Source organism: Phoca vitulina, unplaced genomic scaffold (genome assembly GCF_004348235.1).
Source record: "Phoca vitulina isolate PV1807 unplaced genomic scaffold, GSC_HSeal_1.0 scaffold99, whole genome shotgun sequence".
Taxonomy (NCBI): Eukaryota; Metazoa; Chordata; class Mammalia; order Carnivora; family Phocidae; genus Phoca; species Phoca vitulina.
This window is the reverse complement of record NW_022589802.1, coordinates 3,708,877-3,722,422: the sequence shown is the minus strand read 5'-3', so window position 1 is coordinate 3,722,422 and position 13,546 is coordinate 3,708,877. Positions and strand designations below refer to the sequence as shown.

The 13,546-nt window shown below is 58.1% G+C and overlaps 1 protein-coding gene across 3 annotated transcripts in view; it reads left to right on the top strand.

Annotated features, from left to right (window-relative positions):
• Positions 1 to 10,436, top strand: part of TMEM185A (transmembrane protein 185A) — a 37,530-nt gene extending 27,094 nt beyond the window's left edge. The window contains exons 4-7 of one of the 3 annotated variants that reach the window (XM_032397484.1): positions 418 to 501; positions 3,563 to 3,739; positions 4,242 to 4,365; positions 10,262 to 10,436. In XM_032397484.1, coding sequence (XP_032253375.1) covers positions 418 to 501; positions 3,563 to 3,739; positions 4,242 to 4,365; positions 10,262 to 10,353 — 477 coding nt within the window. In that variant the 3' untranslated portion in view covers positions 10,354 to 10,436. Of the gene's footprint in view, positions 1 to 417; positions 502 to 3,562; positions 3,740 to 4,241; positions 4,366 to 5,490; positions 7,571 to 10,261 lie in introns of those variants that run through there. The other 2 variants (XM_032397482.1, XM_032397483.1) reach the window with 2 other exon arrangements.
• The last annotated feature ends 3,110 nt before the right edge of the window (positions 10,437 to 13,546 follow it).

The following is a 13,546-nucleotide window of genomic DNA, read 5'->3' as shown; positions in this document are numbered from 1 at the left end:
TTGATGTCTTGATGTGACAAGGTCCTCGAGGAGCCAGAAAGGAAGGGGTGGGGAGCTGAGTCCTGGGTACAAGAAAGAAGTGCAGGTATGTTACGGGTAGGGGCAGGAAGGACGCTTGCGCTGTCTGCCACGGACTGCCTCTACCCAGCGAGCCCAGAAACAAGGCTATTGTTTGGTAGAGCATAAAGGGCAGGCAGCCGCTAAGCAGAGGGGCCGAGGCAGGAGACCGGCGGGCAGGTTTCTTGCTGTCGCCGCGTTGCTTCGCTCCCCGGTGCAGAAAATCAGGAGGTCCCAGTATAACTTCATCAAACTTTTCCCGTATTATAATTTGCATTGCCTTTTAGTTTGTTAACCAAATAATTGCAGTATTCAATACAACTTTTACTTTGCTTAACTGATTCTTCTCTTCATTTTTAGTTAGAAATACTGTGTTCTGTCAACATCCTGCAGTTTATATTCATTGCCTTAAGACTGGACAAGATCATCCACTGGCCCTGGCTTGTATGTAACTTTTTAAATCCTTAAATAAACTTTTCTTTTTTTAATTATAAAAGTAATTTGTGTTCATTGTAGAAAACTTGGAAAAGACAGACAGCTTAGGTAATTGAATGATAATGCCCCGTAACCCACTGGGAGAGAGCATGGCCAGTGTCCGGGGTTTCCTGTGCCGGATGTTACCGCTTTGGGAGGCAGCTGAGCCTGTGCGGTGCACACGGTTTTGTGCGCTGCGCTCTCATCCTAACGCATCATGAGCATTTTCCCCTGGCAATAAAAGGTCTTTATAAACATAATTTTTAAAGTTTAATTGATGCAATATTCTTCAAATGCATTTACCAAACATCCCCTTCCGAATATTGAAGTTGATACCAGTGTGATTATAAATCATGATGTAACATATATTTTTGTGCCTAAAAATCTTTGCCTGATTTTTTTCATTATTTTCTTAGGAAGGACTCCAAAGACAGTATTACTGGGCCAGAGGGTGGGAACTTGAGATTTTGGAAGACAGACTGCACTCCCAACTTGCTTTTCAAAAAAGTTGTGCCACTGTACACTCCTGCTCAGAACCTGTGGCTTCAGTTCCTGGGTGTTTGGTTGAAATTGCGTAGATGGATAGAAGGGGATGGGAAGGGGGGTGGATATAGGTACGTACACATGTCATTATATATTCATGGCAAGCTACAGATAAGCCAGTAGGACTTGGACTTCCTGCTATGAATGCCTAGAAGGCAGGTGAGAACCGACAGAGAGGAGGCACATGGCCTCTGGGAGGTGAGGTCGTGCTGGGGTTTTGGGTCCCCACTCCCACTGCTGCTTGATGTGTCCTTTTGCACATAAGACATTTTCTGTTATGAACATGGTTTACCTTAAAAAAAAAAAAAAAAGTACCAAGTATAGCAAAAAGAGAAAATATTCATTTGGTGACAGGGAAGAAAATAAGGGAACATAGTCACCTCCATAATGAATAAAGGCAGAACTCATCATCTCTGCCCAAAGTCTTTGATAAAACAGTCATAATACAAAATGTTCGGGTACCTGTCCTCCATCTTTAGGGTGGTATATCTGGAGAAAGGTAATTGGGTTCAGGATTTTCTGTTGTGATATAGAGAAAAGAAATCTAAGTAAGACCAACATTTTAGTATAAGGTGCAATCAGAAAAAAAAAAGATGAATTATAAATGTTTTTTGTAGGTGAGCGGAGAGGTTTTTCCAGCCCCAGTCAGCAGATGGAACAGTCTGATGGCATGCTTCTCACAGTGATCAGGAGAGACCGAGGGAAGCTGCTATGATCGCTGTGATCCCGGGGGGGGGGGGGGGTGGCTAAGTGAGTGCTGCTAAATGAGGAGGGGCCCTGGGAAGAGACCCTCCATAGATTGTACAGCAAAACCTACCATCAGGAACTCCAGGCTACTTGAGAGGATTAAAAATCACACACCAACTCAAGTCATAGTTCTAAAAACAAAATGGAAAACCAAAGAACTGTCTGAAGAAAGCATAGGAGAAAATCTTTGGGAACCTGGGGTTAGATCAGGAGTCCCTATAAGTGGCACTAACAACAAGGTCCATAAGAGCAGCTCAGAACTGAAATGAAATGAATGAAAAGACAGGCCACAGAGTAAAAGAAAATATTCGCAAAACACGTGTCCAAACGAGGACTTGGATCCAAAACATCTTAACTTTCAAAACTCAAAAAACAACCTAATTTTAAGATTGACAGAAGACTTGAAAAGACAATTCACAAAGAGGATATACATATGGCAAATAAGCACAAGGACAGGACATCATTACCCAGTAGGAAAGGGCAAATCAAGGTCAGGATGAGATCCCAGGATACACTCACAGAAGGCAGAGCTAAAACACGAAACGGAGCCCAGGGGAGGGTGGGGAGGGACGGGGACACTTGCACATCGCTGGTGGGGATGCCGAGTTGTAGAGGTGCTCTGACAAACAGTTGGGCCGTTTCATGGCAAGTTAAACACGGGAGTTGACATACGATTTAGCAGGGCCAATCCGGGGTATGTCCCCTAGAGGAATGGCGCTGTAGGGCCGGACAAAAACCCGTGCCTGAGTGTTGGTAGCAGCTTTATTCGGGACAGCCAAATGTGGGAAAGCACCGCAGTTTCCTTCTACGGGTGCTGGACGCACGGGCAGTGGCGCATCCACCCTCTGGAACGCCACTTGGCAATAAAAAGAAATAGCCTGTCATCACCCGCAGCAAGCGAGGGGGGAGCCTCACAGACACTGGCTTGAGGGAAGAAGGCAGCCGCAGACAGCGGTGCCGTGGGATGCTCTTGAAACAACCGAAGCGTAGCGAGAGGGAATGGGTCAGTGGGTGCCAGGCGTTGGGGGTGGGGTGAGGGTATGACACCGTGAAGGACTGCACGAGGGAGTCCCGTGGGGTGAAGCAGCTGTCCTGTGTCCTGCCTGGGGTACACAGCTCTGCACATGTGTGTGTGAAAAGTCATAGACCTGTCCACCAAGGGAAAACAGTCGATTTACTGTTTGATAGCGAGACAGAGGGATGCCAGACGGATCCAAGGGCCAGTGCAGGAGGGAGGAAGACCACACAGGGGAGCCTGGGGAGGCCCCGGGGGCTCCTGTGCGCTCGTGTGGGGGTGAAGCAAGTTGTGGTGCGGCAGCCGCAGGCGTGGAAGCCGCCTGGGTGAGGTGGCAGGGACCGGGCTGCAGAGCCCTCTCGGCGTCCTGCACGTGTGAGCGGAGGGCAGCCTCGGGCTGGGCGGGCAAACAGCCGTGAACCGGGGGTGGGGGGCTGTCAGGGTAAGGTGGGGCAAGTGTGCAGGGGGGCGCAGGCCGCCCTGTTTCCCTCGGGGCAGAGCCAGGTGCGGGCCGCGTGAGGTCCTGTCTTAGAAGGGCAGCTGCCGGGCCCTCCACCCCGAGCGCGGCCCGTGGCGGAGTGTGGCCCGGAGTGGCGGCGGCCCCAGGCCGTCCTCAGCGCCCCGAGCTGGGCCGTCCTCACTGCGGCCGTCCGCCTAGGGCGTGGCTAGGCCCGCCTTCAGGTGCTGGGCACAGACCCTACCGACTTCTTTGTCTCCTTCCCTCAGGTCGTGTGTGTCCCTCTGTGGATTCTCATGTCCTTTCTGTGCCTGGTGGTCCTCTATTACATCGTGTGGTCTGTCCTGTTCCTGCGTTCCATGGATGTGATTGCAGAACAGCGAAGGACACACATAACAATGGCACTGAGCTGGATGACCATCGTCGTGCCTCTCCTTACTTTTGAGGTAAGATTTCGACAGCAGAACTCTTCAGGCCCTGAATCCCACCCTTCCCTGTGACAGCCCTCCGAAAGCACCGCAGAGGATGGAGGGATGGAGAGGATGATGGTAGAATTAGAGCATCCTTTCTTTTCGGGAAGGGGGCGAGCAGTGAGTCTCTGTAGCCATGATGCACCAGTGTGTGTTGATGTGTCTACATCTAGGAAGAGGGAGTTGGTGCAGAATTAGAGACTGGGCACTGTTGACGCTTTAGAACGAACACCAGCAGGAGCTTCCCATAACAAGCCTGGTGGTGGAAACTTCCCAAGTGGACAGATTTTCCTTCGTCCTAAAGAGGGATATGAGAGTTTACCTTGCGCTTCCCCCCAGAATAGAGGGTTTCTCCAGTCTCCCGTGGAGCCGACCTTCCCCCTTACGAGACCTGACAAGGGAAGGGTGGACTGACCTCAGCCATTGTCCATCCTCAGATGCTTTATCAATAGAACCTCAACTATTTCTCTTTCCTCAGATCCTGTTGGTTCACAAACTGGACGGCCACAACGCATTCTCTTGTATCCCGATATTTGTCCCTCTTTGGCTTTCCTTGATCACTCTGATGGCAACCACATTTGGACAGAAGGGAGGAAACCACTGTACGTACTCAGCACTTCAGAAGCCCTTGACCTGTGTGTGTGTGTGTGTGTGTGTGTGTGTGTGCGTGAGTGTGTGTGGCCCCACTCTATGAAAGGATGAGCCTGAGGGTCCCAGTTAAGGAGGTCGCCCGAGGAAGACCTGGAACCTTCCAAGGGAAGGGTGTGCTGTCACCCTTGCTCTCCATGCCCTGTACCATGACCTCCCTAATGGCGCACTCTGCCATCTGAGGTAGGGCTGAGCGTGCTAGGTAGCCTCTCAGCCCTGCTTCCCAGAGGCTCCCAAGGATTAGGTCAAAATCCATGTCACCCACCAAACCCTGGGAGTGCTCTTAGGTTCTGTGTCCTCTGGCTCTCCCCAGCGACATTGCTGACATCACTGTGGCTTGTCAGTGGTGACCTGCTTGCCCTCTCTCCTGCCCACCTGCACGATGGCACATTTCGGTTTTGAAGCGATCTTTGACAACGGTCCCTTCCTTACTAGACTGTAAGCCTCTGCGCAGGGAGCGCCGGAGCGTGCCATTCTGGAAGCCAGGGGGCGGGGCGGGGGGGGTGGGGGTGTGCCCTGGGAGAGCCAGCACCGAGCTGCCGGTCCCGTGGTACAGACAGCAAGAGCAGGCCTCAGAGAAGCAGCGTTGAGGGGGCCCCGGGAGCTCAGGCTGCCTGCTGGCCTGGACCAGCGTGGCTGCCAGATGCTGACAGAAGTCCCTTTTTTGGTTGACATGCTTGACATTCTTTGGCCTGTGTCAGCACATCCCAGGTGGGGAAGACGAGAGGACGGTGACGTAGCCTTGACAGCGCAGGTACCCGTCGGAGACGTGCTAGCGCAGTCCTATCCGCTGGAGGCCTGTGCCGGCGACACCTCCACCCCAGCCACTGCCTGATCTCTGGCGAGGTCGCAGCGCGCCCTGTGGTCGCTGCCAGTCTGGGAAGCCTACTCGCAGAGCCAGGGAGCCACAGGCCTTTCTTCTTGCCCTGAGTGGGTATCCAGGCCTCACTCGATCTTCATTTCTAAGGCATCAGGGTGAACCATTACGTTGTACGAATAAAACTTCATGATCGGGAAAGTAAAGTGACAGGAGATTCAGTGGAGGCCAGGGTTTGAAAAAGTACATCCTTCTTTTTCAGGGTGGTTTGGGATTCGCAAGGATTTCTGTCAGTTTCTGCTTGAAATCTTCCCGTTTTTGAGAGAATATGGAAACATTTCCTACGACCTCCATCATGAAGATAATGAGGAAATGGAAGAAACCCCAGTTCCAGAACCTCCTAAAATTGCTCCAGTGTTTCGGAAGAAGACCAGGGTGGTTATCACCCAGAGCCCTGGTAAATACGTCCTCCCGCCTCCCAAATTAAATATTGAAATGCCAGATTAGACGCCACTCCCTGGAACGGAGCGCAAGCGGACCAGGACGCACGCTGTCTTCTAGCCTCCTCTGCCTCTTTGTTTACCCCGCCCGGAACTGGAGCTGGAGCCAGGGCTCCGGGGACTTCCATCTCATGCCTTGTTTGCACTCAATGCCTACCAGTGACTCACCGTGACGGACGCACACGTGGCGGGGACGGGCACGCGCAGTGTGGGCTGGGGGTGGGCGTCAGCGGCTGTGGGCGTGATGGAGGGAGCGTGCGCGACCAGGAGAGGGCGATCCCCTCCTCCGGGCGGCTGCCTCGGGAGCTGGCTGGGCTCTGGTAGGGATGGCTGATCAGGCCAGAGAAGGAACTGGTTTTCACAGTGCCACGATTCCCATCGGAAGTGCTCTTCGGAAACGTCACCTGAAGCCAGGCTGGCCCCAGCACGTAGCTTCGAGGCCGCCGTCGGGGCGTAGTGAGCAGCAGGTGGAGCTGCAGCCCGGCGCCGCGTCCGAGCGGGCAGAGCTGGCGGAGCTGACGGCGGGTGTTCCCGGCCCCCCGGCGAGCCGCTTCCAGCGGAGGGCCTCCGTGCCTGTACAGTATTTATACGGACCTTTTAGCCTTGTAATATACCGTGTCCAATCCTAGTTCTGTACAGTATACTCTGTTAAAGTATTTTTTTACGAGCCTGTATCGGAGACGTACGTGTTCTGTCGCAGAAGTAGATGCTGCTGGCACGCCTTTCGTGCCCGGGGGGTGTCACGCCTTCATGGGACATCACCATGTCCCCCTTGGAATCCTCCACACACACCGTGGCTGCCACGGCCAGAAAGCCACAGAAAGCAAGGAACGCTCGGGGCTCCCCTGCGCCGTGGGAATATCGGCTGTCAGACAACCGCCGGGCGTGACCTGAAGCCGGAAATACTGGACAAAGTGGCCGAGACTAGAAACAGCCACTGGAAGGGTGGATTTGTTAAGGTCCGAGGCGTCGTGTCTGTCCGCAACCAGAATCGTGCCGGCTGGGCCCGGGCCTTGAACTAGCAGTGCCGGGGCTCCAGGAGCTGCGGCTGGAGCCCGAGGCAGAGCAGAAGCAAGCGGACGCTCCGGGCTAAGGGCCGTTCGTTCCAGGAGGGACGAGGAGCACTGATGCTGTCACCCCGGACAAGGGGGGCACGGTTTCACGTGGGCAGCTGCTGCCATGTCCAAACCGGGCTCAGCTGGTGTCCAGCACACACGAGACCACCTGGCACGGGCTCGAGCCTGCGGTCTGGGGGAGAGGGGACACCGGCATGGCAAAACCTTTCCTGCTTGGTGTGTCACAGATGTAGCGCAATCCACTACTTTTGCTCCCTGCAGCTGTTCAATAAACTGGTTCCTCCTTTTCCATGGTACTGTGTGCATCTTACTTTAGATGTCGGCCGGGCCACTGGAATGCTCTCAGCCAGCATGAAAACGCCCTCCACGGGCCACCGGCGGCCGAGGCGCCTGGGGGTGGGTGAACATCTCTAATGAGTCTTCGGGCACAGCCTGAATGTACAGAGTGTGGAGGGCAAGACGGACACCCTGGAGACCTGACCAGCGGCTGGGGAACACCCTGCCAACACCGCCACAGCTTAGGAGCCTTCCGAGAGGATTCTCGAGGCCCAAGCCAGTCTAAACCCGCAATGGGCATTTTAGCGGTCCTGGGGCATCGCCCGGTGACACCAGCGGCTGAGTAGGGCTTCCGGTTACATAAATTACCCTGTGATTTCTGTCTGGCCGGCCCTGGCCGTGCCTGCATTTTACCGGGCACTCAACACAGGCGGCGTTTCAGCCCACGGTTTGTACCTGCTGGGGGTGGACTGAGGCCCTGCAGGGAGCCAAAGGCCACAGACTCTCAGACAAAATAGCCTCAAGCTTGGAGGCATTTCTGCTTCATGGATCTCTGGAAGATCATCGAGTTCCATGCCCAGAATGGAGTTGGCGGGGGGGGGGGGGGCTTTGGGGGGGGTGGCCCTGCACGTGGGGAGAATGTGCTAGAGAGGCTTCTCTGCAAGGCCACCTCTTACTGATGCTCCCAGCCCCACAGCCCAAAGAAGGATGGCGGAGCTCAAGCCCTGGGCACCGACCAGGGCAGGTGTCCCTGCCGTGGTCGGTCAAGGAAAGGACAGTAAGCCAGTGTGGGGCCAGCGGCTCCTGGCCTGTCCCGGCAGGGCCGGGAGTCAGCCTGGGAGGCGGCGGCGGGCTGGGGAGGGGGCCACCTGCAGGCTGACGAGAGGCAAGGAAGGAGAAAGCCTCCTCCCACTCCTCCTCCTCCCACTCCTCCTCCTCCTCTTCCTCGCTCTGCAAGGGGGCGGTGGGACACCTGGCTAATGCAGTCCCCTAAGCAGCAGTCGGCCACGTGGCCTCTGGGGACCCAGGGCGTGGGTAAACTAGGACGGTCTCTGGGGAGGACCTCAGCGCCCTGGCTGGGACAATGCTAAAAGGACCACATGGCCCGCACCCTTGACCGGGGATGGCCCCCCACGTCTGCCCCCTCACCCGGGCCTTTGCTCCGGGCTTGAAAGCGTGCATCTTGTTCGGGGCTCTCGAGGCCCACGGGCTCAGAGAATGACCTCTGACCTCCTTTAGGCGGCCCGTCAGGGTGGGTCAGCCGGGCCCCCGGGGAGAGGGATGCAGGACACAAAGATGGCTTGGGGTTTGCCCCGAATGTTTGGCGTGTTGTTTTAACGCGGCAGGCGAGCGTCCGCTGTCCCGGTGAAGGACCGTGAGTGACCAGAATGTTGGCGCGCTGATAGGTCACTCGCGTGGCTGGCCCTTTATCAGGTCACCGGCTGGCTGTGTTGTGATGTCACCCCCAAGTAACGCGCCGCCGCTGAGTATGGCCAGCGAGGAGGATAGTCGCCGGCCGGGCCGGGCGCCGGGCTGCGGGCCACTGCCCTTCCCCGCAGGAGCCGCGGCTCCCGCCCTGGGCTCAGAGAGCGGCACTCCTCTAGCCGCCCCTGCCGCCACGCTGGCCCAGCCGGTGTCAGCTGGGGACCCTGGCTTCAGGCTGCTGCCCGAGGAAAACGCTTTCCGAGCCTTGCCCCAAGAGCCTCTGTTCAAAAGGCCACGCACCACCCGGGACGCCCTGCCCGTGGGGGCAGGCCATCTCCTCTGCCTGCCCTTCCCCAAGAAGCTGTGGAAAATCGTCAACAGCGACCAGTTTGCATCCATTTGGTGGGACAGCGATGGCACTTGTATAGGCATCAACGGGAAGCTGTCTCAGAAGGAGATCTTGGAGAGGGATGGCCCCAACAAAGTGTCTGAAACGGGCTGTATGAAGAGTTTCGTCCGCCAGCTCAACCTCTATGGATTCAGCAAACTGCGCCAGGACGTTCACACATCCGTGAGCCTTCCCCACTTCTCACCGGAGGGGCACCCGTCCACGTCCTGAGCAAGGTAACGGCGGACGCCCCCGCCCCTGCGGGGGGCATGGGCCGCCAGGCTCCGGGGTGCTGCGGTCGGGTGGGCGGGAGCCCCCAGGACCGCCTCTTGGGAGTCGGGCGCCCGTGTCCGCCTCTGGGCGCTGGTGACAGCGACTGAGACTGAACGTGGGGAGAGTGCTGTGTGTCGGGGTGCTTCCTTCAAGGACACCTGCGCTGTAGCCCATGCTGACCGGAGCTGACACTGGGGGCGGGGGGCGGGGAAGGCGCACGGGGAATGGCTAAGAGAATGGGTCCTAAGAGTTCTCCTCACAAGGAAGAAAGGGTCTTTTCCTTTTTTCCTTCCTTTCTTCTGCCCCCCCTTTCCTATTTCTTTGTCTTTGCTTCTTCTGGTGGGGTATCTCTGTGAGATGCTGGGCATCAGCTAAACTTGCCGCGGTCATCGCTTCACAGCACATGTAAGAGAAGGCATCGTTCCGTCCACCCCCAGCGGAGGGCTGCCTGTGCAGCCCAGCCCCGGAAAGCCCCGGAAACAGGGGATCCTCCTGCCCTGCCGCTGGGGGCGGGAACCCCGCGTCAGCAGCGGCTGTGTGTGTGCACGCGTGACCCCGCGGCTCTAAGCCGTCCCCGGAGGCGGGAAGGCGGGCCCCTTTTGGTGAACCAGCGGTGTCCCCTGGTCATCTGGGGGCCGTGCTAGCCCCAAAGCGCTTTGGGAAGCCTGTCGAGGGTTGAAGGAAGGGGCGTGCTTCCCCAGCTCAGCGGGCCCCTGGAGGCCCAGAGCCAGGGACTCCCACCCCGGGGGTGGGGGGGGCAGTGGGGGGGGGTGCGCGATTCTGCGGCCAGCCAACGTGGGCTCCGAAAGCCACCGCATCTCCTGCCCCGTCTGCAAACTCCACGCCCCCCTTCTTCGGACTCGGACGCTGACCCCCGCCGGCCACTTGTAGTCCTTGCCCATGGGTGACGTGGGAGTCCTCAGCGAGCGAGCGTTGAGGGTGCAGAAGCCAGCGCGCAGCTTCCTGTTGGGACTGTGACCTTCTCGCAAGAGGCCTCGGGGCCGACCGCTGGATGAGGCCGCAGAGGGGCCTCGATCGTGGTTGCCGCTTGCCATCAACTCTGTTGTGATGGGGACTTTCTTTTCCTCTTTACAGTTTGCACCCCAGTTACAGTTCTACAGGAGCCCCTTCTTTCAGAGAGACTGCCCGCACCTGCTGGTGAGGATGAAGAGGAGAGTGGGCGTTAAATCCGCGTCAAGGCAGATGGAGAGCGAGCCCGAAGCCCCAGCGTCCCCCCGGCAGCACCTAGAGCCAGCCCGCGACCAGAGGGAGTCCTGTCCTCTGCTGGGGACCAGCGGGAGCTGCTGAGCAGCCGACAGCAGGGCAGCCCCACTGCCCGGGGCAGGAGCCAGTCGGCCCCTCCAGCCACGCTCGGGGCGGCGGCCAGGCCCACCCTGAGAGTCGGCCCCAGGGTGCCCAGGCGCCCGTCACCCTCGTGGCTGACGTGGCCGAGTCTGCGGCGTTCCCCTGGGTCTGTCTCCCCTGCCTTCCGCGCAGATGCACCCTTTCGGGCTGCTGCTGGGCCTGGCCGCCGGGCCCCCCGTGCTGCTCCCCGAGCCCACCACGCAGCTCCCCAGGGCTGGGCTGCTGCCCGTGTGCCACCCCTGGGCACCCGGCGTGGCTGCTGCACCTGCCGCCCCCGGGACTGTGATTCCTCATCCCCCAGACCCCTTCCACTGCTGTCCGGACTGCCGCTGTTCCCCCGAATACCTGCCACCTACCGATGGGTCCCCCGAGTACCCCCACTGTGCACACTACAGCAGCTAGGGGCAGTCTTGTTGTCGGGTAACAGGCAGGCCAATAAAACGTTTCAGAAAGGGAGCCCTTTTCTGATGACCCCCAGTGCTCGTGGCCTCGGCGATGACCCCCGGAGCTCGTGGCCTCCACGATGACCCCCGGAGCTCGGGGCCTCCGCGATGACCCCCGGTGCTCGTGGCCTCCGCGATGTCTCTTTCTCAGCAGCTAGCCCTCCGCTCGCTTTCTGCTGGCGTGGTGAAGAGTGAAGCACAATGCCCCTCCCGGCAGAACGCAGGGGCCCAGGAGACCTCCGGTTGGGCCCCTCGGAGGTTCCGCATCCCATCGTTAACAAGGCTCTATATGGCGCTTGACGGGTACCAGAACCGAGCATCGGTGGCCTGGCGAGCATGATGGCGATGTTTTCCCGGTCATGCAGGCATGTTTCCCTGTCGTGCTGGAGTCCTTGTGTGACAGGACCTTCACTTTACCCACAAGAAGAGGTCCAGGCTCACCTTGTAAGAGGGCTAAAAGGGGCCCTGACCGTTCTCCAGCGCCCAGATGAGGGTGGGGACAGTTGCCGCCAGGGTCCTACAGGTTTTCGGTGCGGAGGGGGCTCGCTGGGGTCTGGACCACAGGATTTATGGTTGGCTCGCCTGCAGGTACAGGAGCTGGTGACATTTCCCCTTTTCCTTCCCGTTCCTTCTCTTCCTCTTTGGAACTAAACATGTCGGGCGTGCCACGCTTCGACTTGGGAAGAAGCAACCTCTGGTTGCTGGGGTGTCCAGCATCCATAGAATGCAGGCTGTCCTCGCCGAGCCTCTTGTAAAGAGCGATTGTCTCAAGGAGCACCGGCATTCGGGCATCCGTGCTCTCACCGTAGCAATAATGGGGCATAGACAACGCAGGAAGGGCTCTGAAGCTGGGCGGAGGGAAAAGCAGCCGTCCACCAGAACAAGAGACACAGCTCTCCTCCACTCTCCACCGGACAGCGGGTAGGGGGGCCCCGTGAGAAGGGGGAGAGTGCACAAGAGAATGAGCACACGGCGACGGAGGAACAGGGGCACCCGTCACCCCGAGGCTAGCGCTCAGGTGACCGCTGCCAAATCTAGCCTGTCCCAGCCTGCTCCCTGATGAACTGACACTCACAAATGGGTCCTCCTCCCCTTTCAAAGCGTCATCAACCTGGGAACTCCTGAGCTCTTGGGAGCTGCCTTTGTTGTTTTCCCTCTGTATCCCGGACTTCCGTATGCCTCCCGATCCCGAAGCCCAGACTGTTTGGACCAGCACTCTCCTATAGACTTAAACCCGTGCGAAACTTGCTGACGTCAGCAAATCTCTACAGAAAGCGGCCAGTGTGCCCATCTGGCACCTCCATTGTCCGCTCTTCATAAAGGGCGTGTGGCCGTAGGTACAAAGCCTAGACTGCGTGACGTCAGGGGCAGACCCGTCCCACACTTCCTTCACACCACGCAGTCATGTCTGCATGTCGACCCTAACGCTGCTGATGGCAACGGGCTGGCCCCGAGCCCTCCTGGGCCGGGCCAGCAGGCAGCACTTGGAGCTCACCCAGGAGGGAACTGAGCGTGAAAGGCTTCCCATGGGCTGGGCCCAAACGGCCAAAGAAAGTCTTGGAAACAACCGGTGCTCGTGAGAACAGGGGAGGGGCCGTGCAGGCCCAGAGCACTGCAGCTGACTTTCTTTTAAGATTCTATTTATGAGAGAGAGAGAGAGAGAGCGAGCAAGCGAGGGCTGGGGGAGGAGCTGAAGGGCAGGCAGAGGGAGGGGGAAGGAATCCCAGGCAGACTCCACGCTGGGCTCAGAACCTGACGCAGGCGGATCCCAGGACCCCGAGCTCATGCCCCGGGTAGAAACCAAGAGTCGGACGCTCCGTCGACTGAGCCCCCCAGGCGCCCCCTGGATCTTAACTTTTGTTCCCAGGATACCGTCCTAGGTGAGAGCATCTAGGAAAGTGAGAATCAATTCGAACAGCAAAGGCTGCGTAAGGAGGGCCGTGGGAAGTGGGCTCCAACGTACCAGAGATGGGACCCTTGATGCCCAAGTGGTAGAGCCGGGCGATTCTGGTGGCCGCGGGCTCATGTCCCACAGAACGCTGTCCAAGCCTCCTTCCTGCTGGGCTGGGGTCTGCTCTGTTCCTCAGTGGGCCCCCACCATCTCCGCTAGGCTCCCTTTCTCTCTGTCCCTTCTTGGGTGAAGGTGCCAAGCGGTGATGGCGGGAGCGGGGAGGAGCCGGAGCCTTTCCCCCACTGAATGCCCAACCCCAGGAGAAAGAAGTGCTGTCATCGTCCGTCCTGGAGCGCGTGTCCTGTGGAGCCATGCGGGCCGTTTTCTGCCCGGGTGCCCTGGAGGGCTTGGGGAGGATTGGGGTTCACGCTCATCACGAGAGTCACCGTGTGAAACACAGATCACCAGTGCAGAGAGACCGCCCGGGTGCTCTGGGTCATCGCCCCAAAGCAGGGCATGGGCTGTCACGTGGTTCTGTGACAGCACATGAAGCAGCGACCCCAGAGAGGGCTCTCTGAGAGAGGCACCAAGAACTAAGACCTCGTTCCCCAGCAAAGCCTTGGAAATCCCTGCTCAGTCCCCAGGAAGAGCGGTCCTCACCTAGCGCCAACCCCTCACACC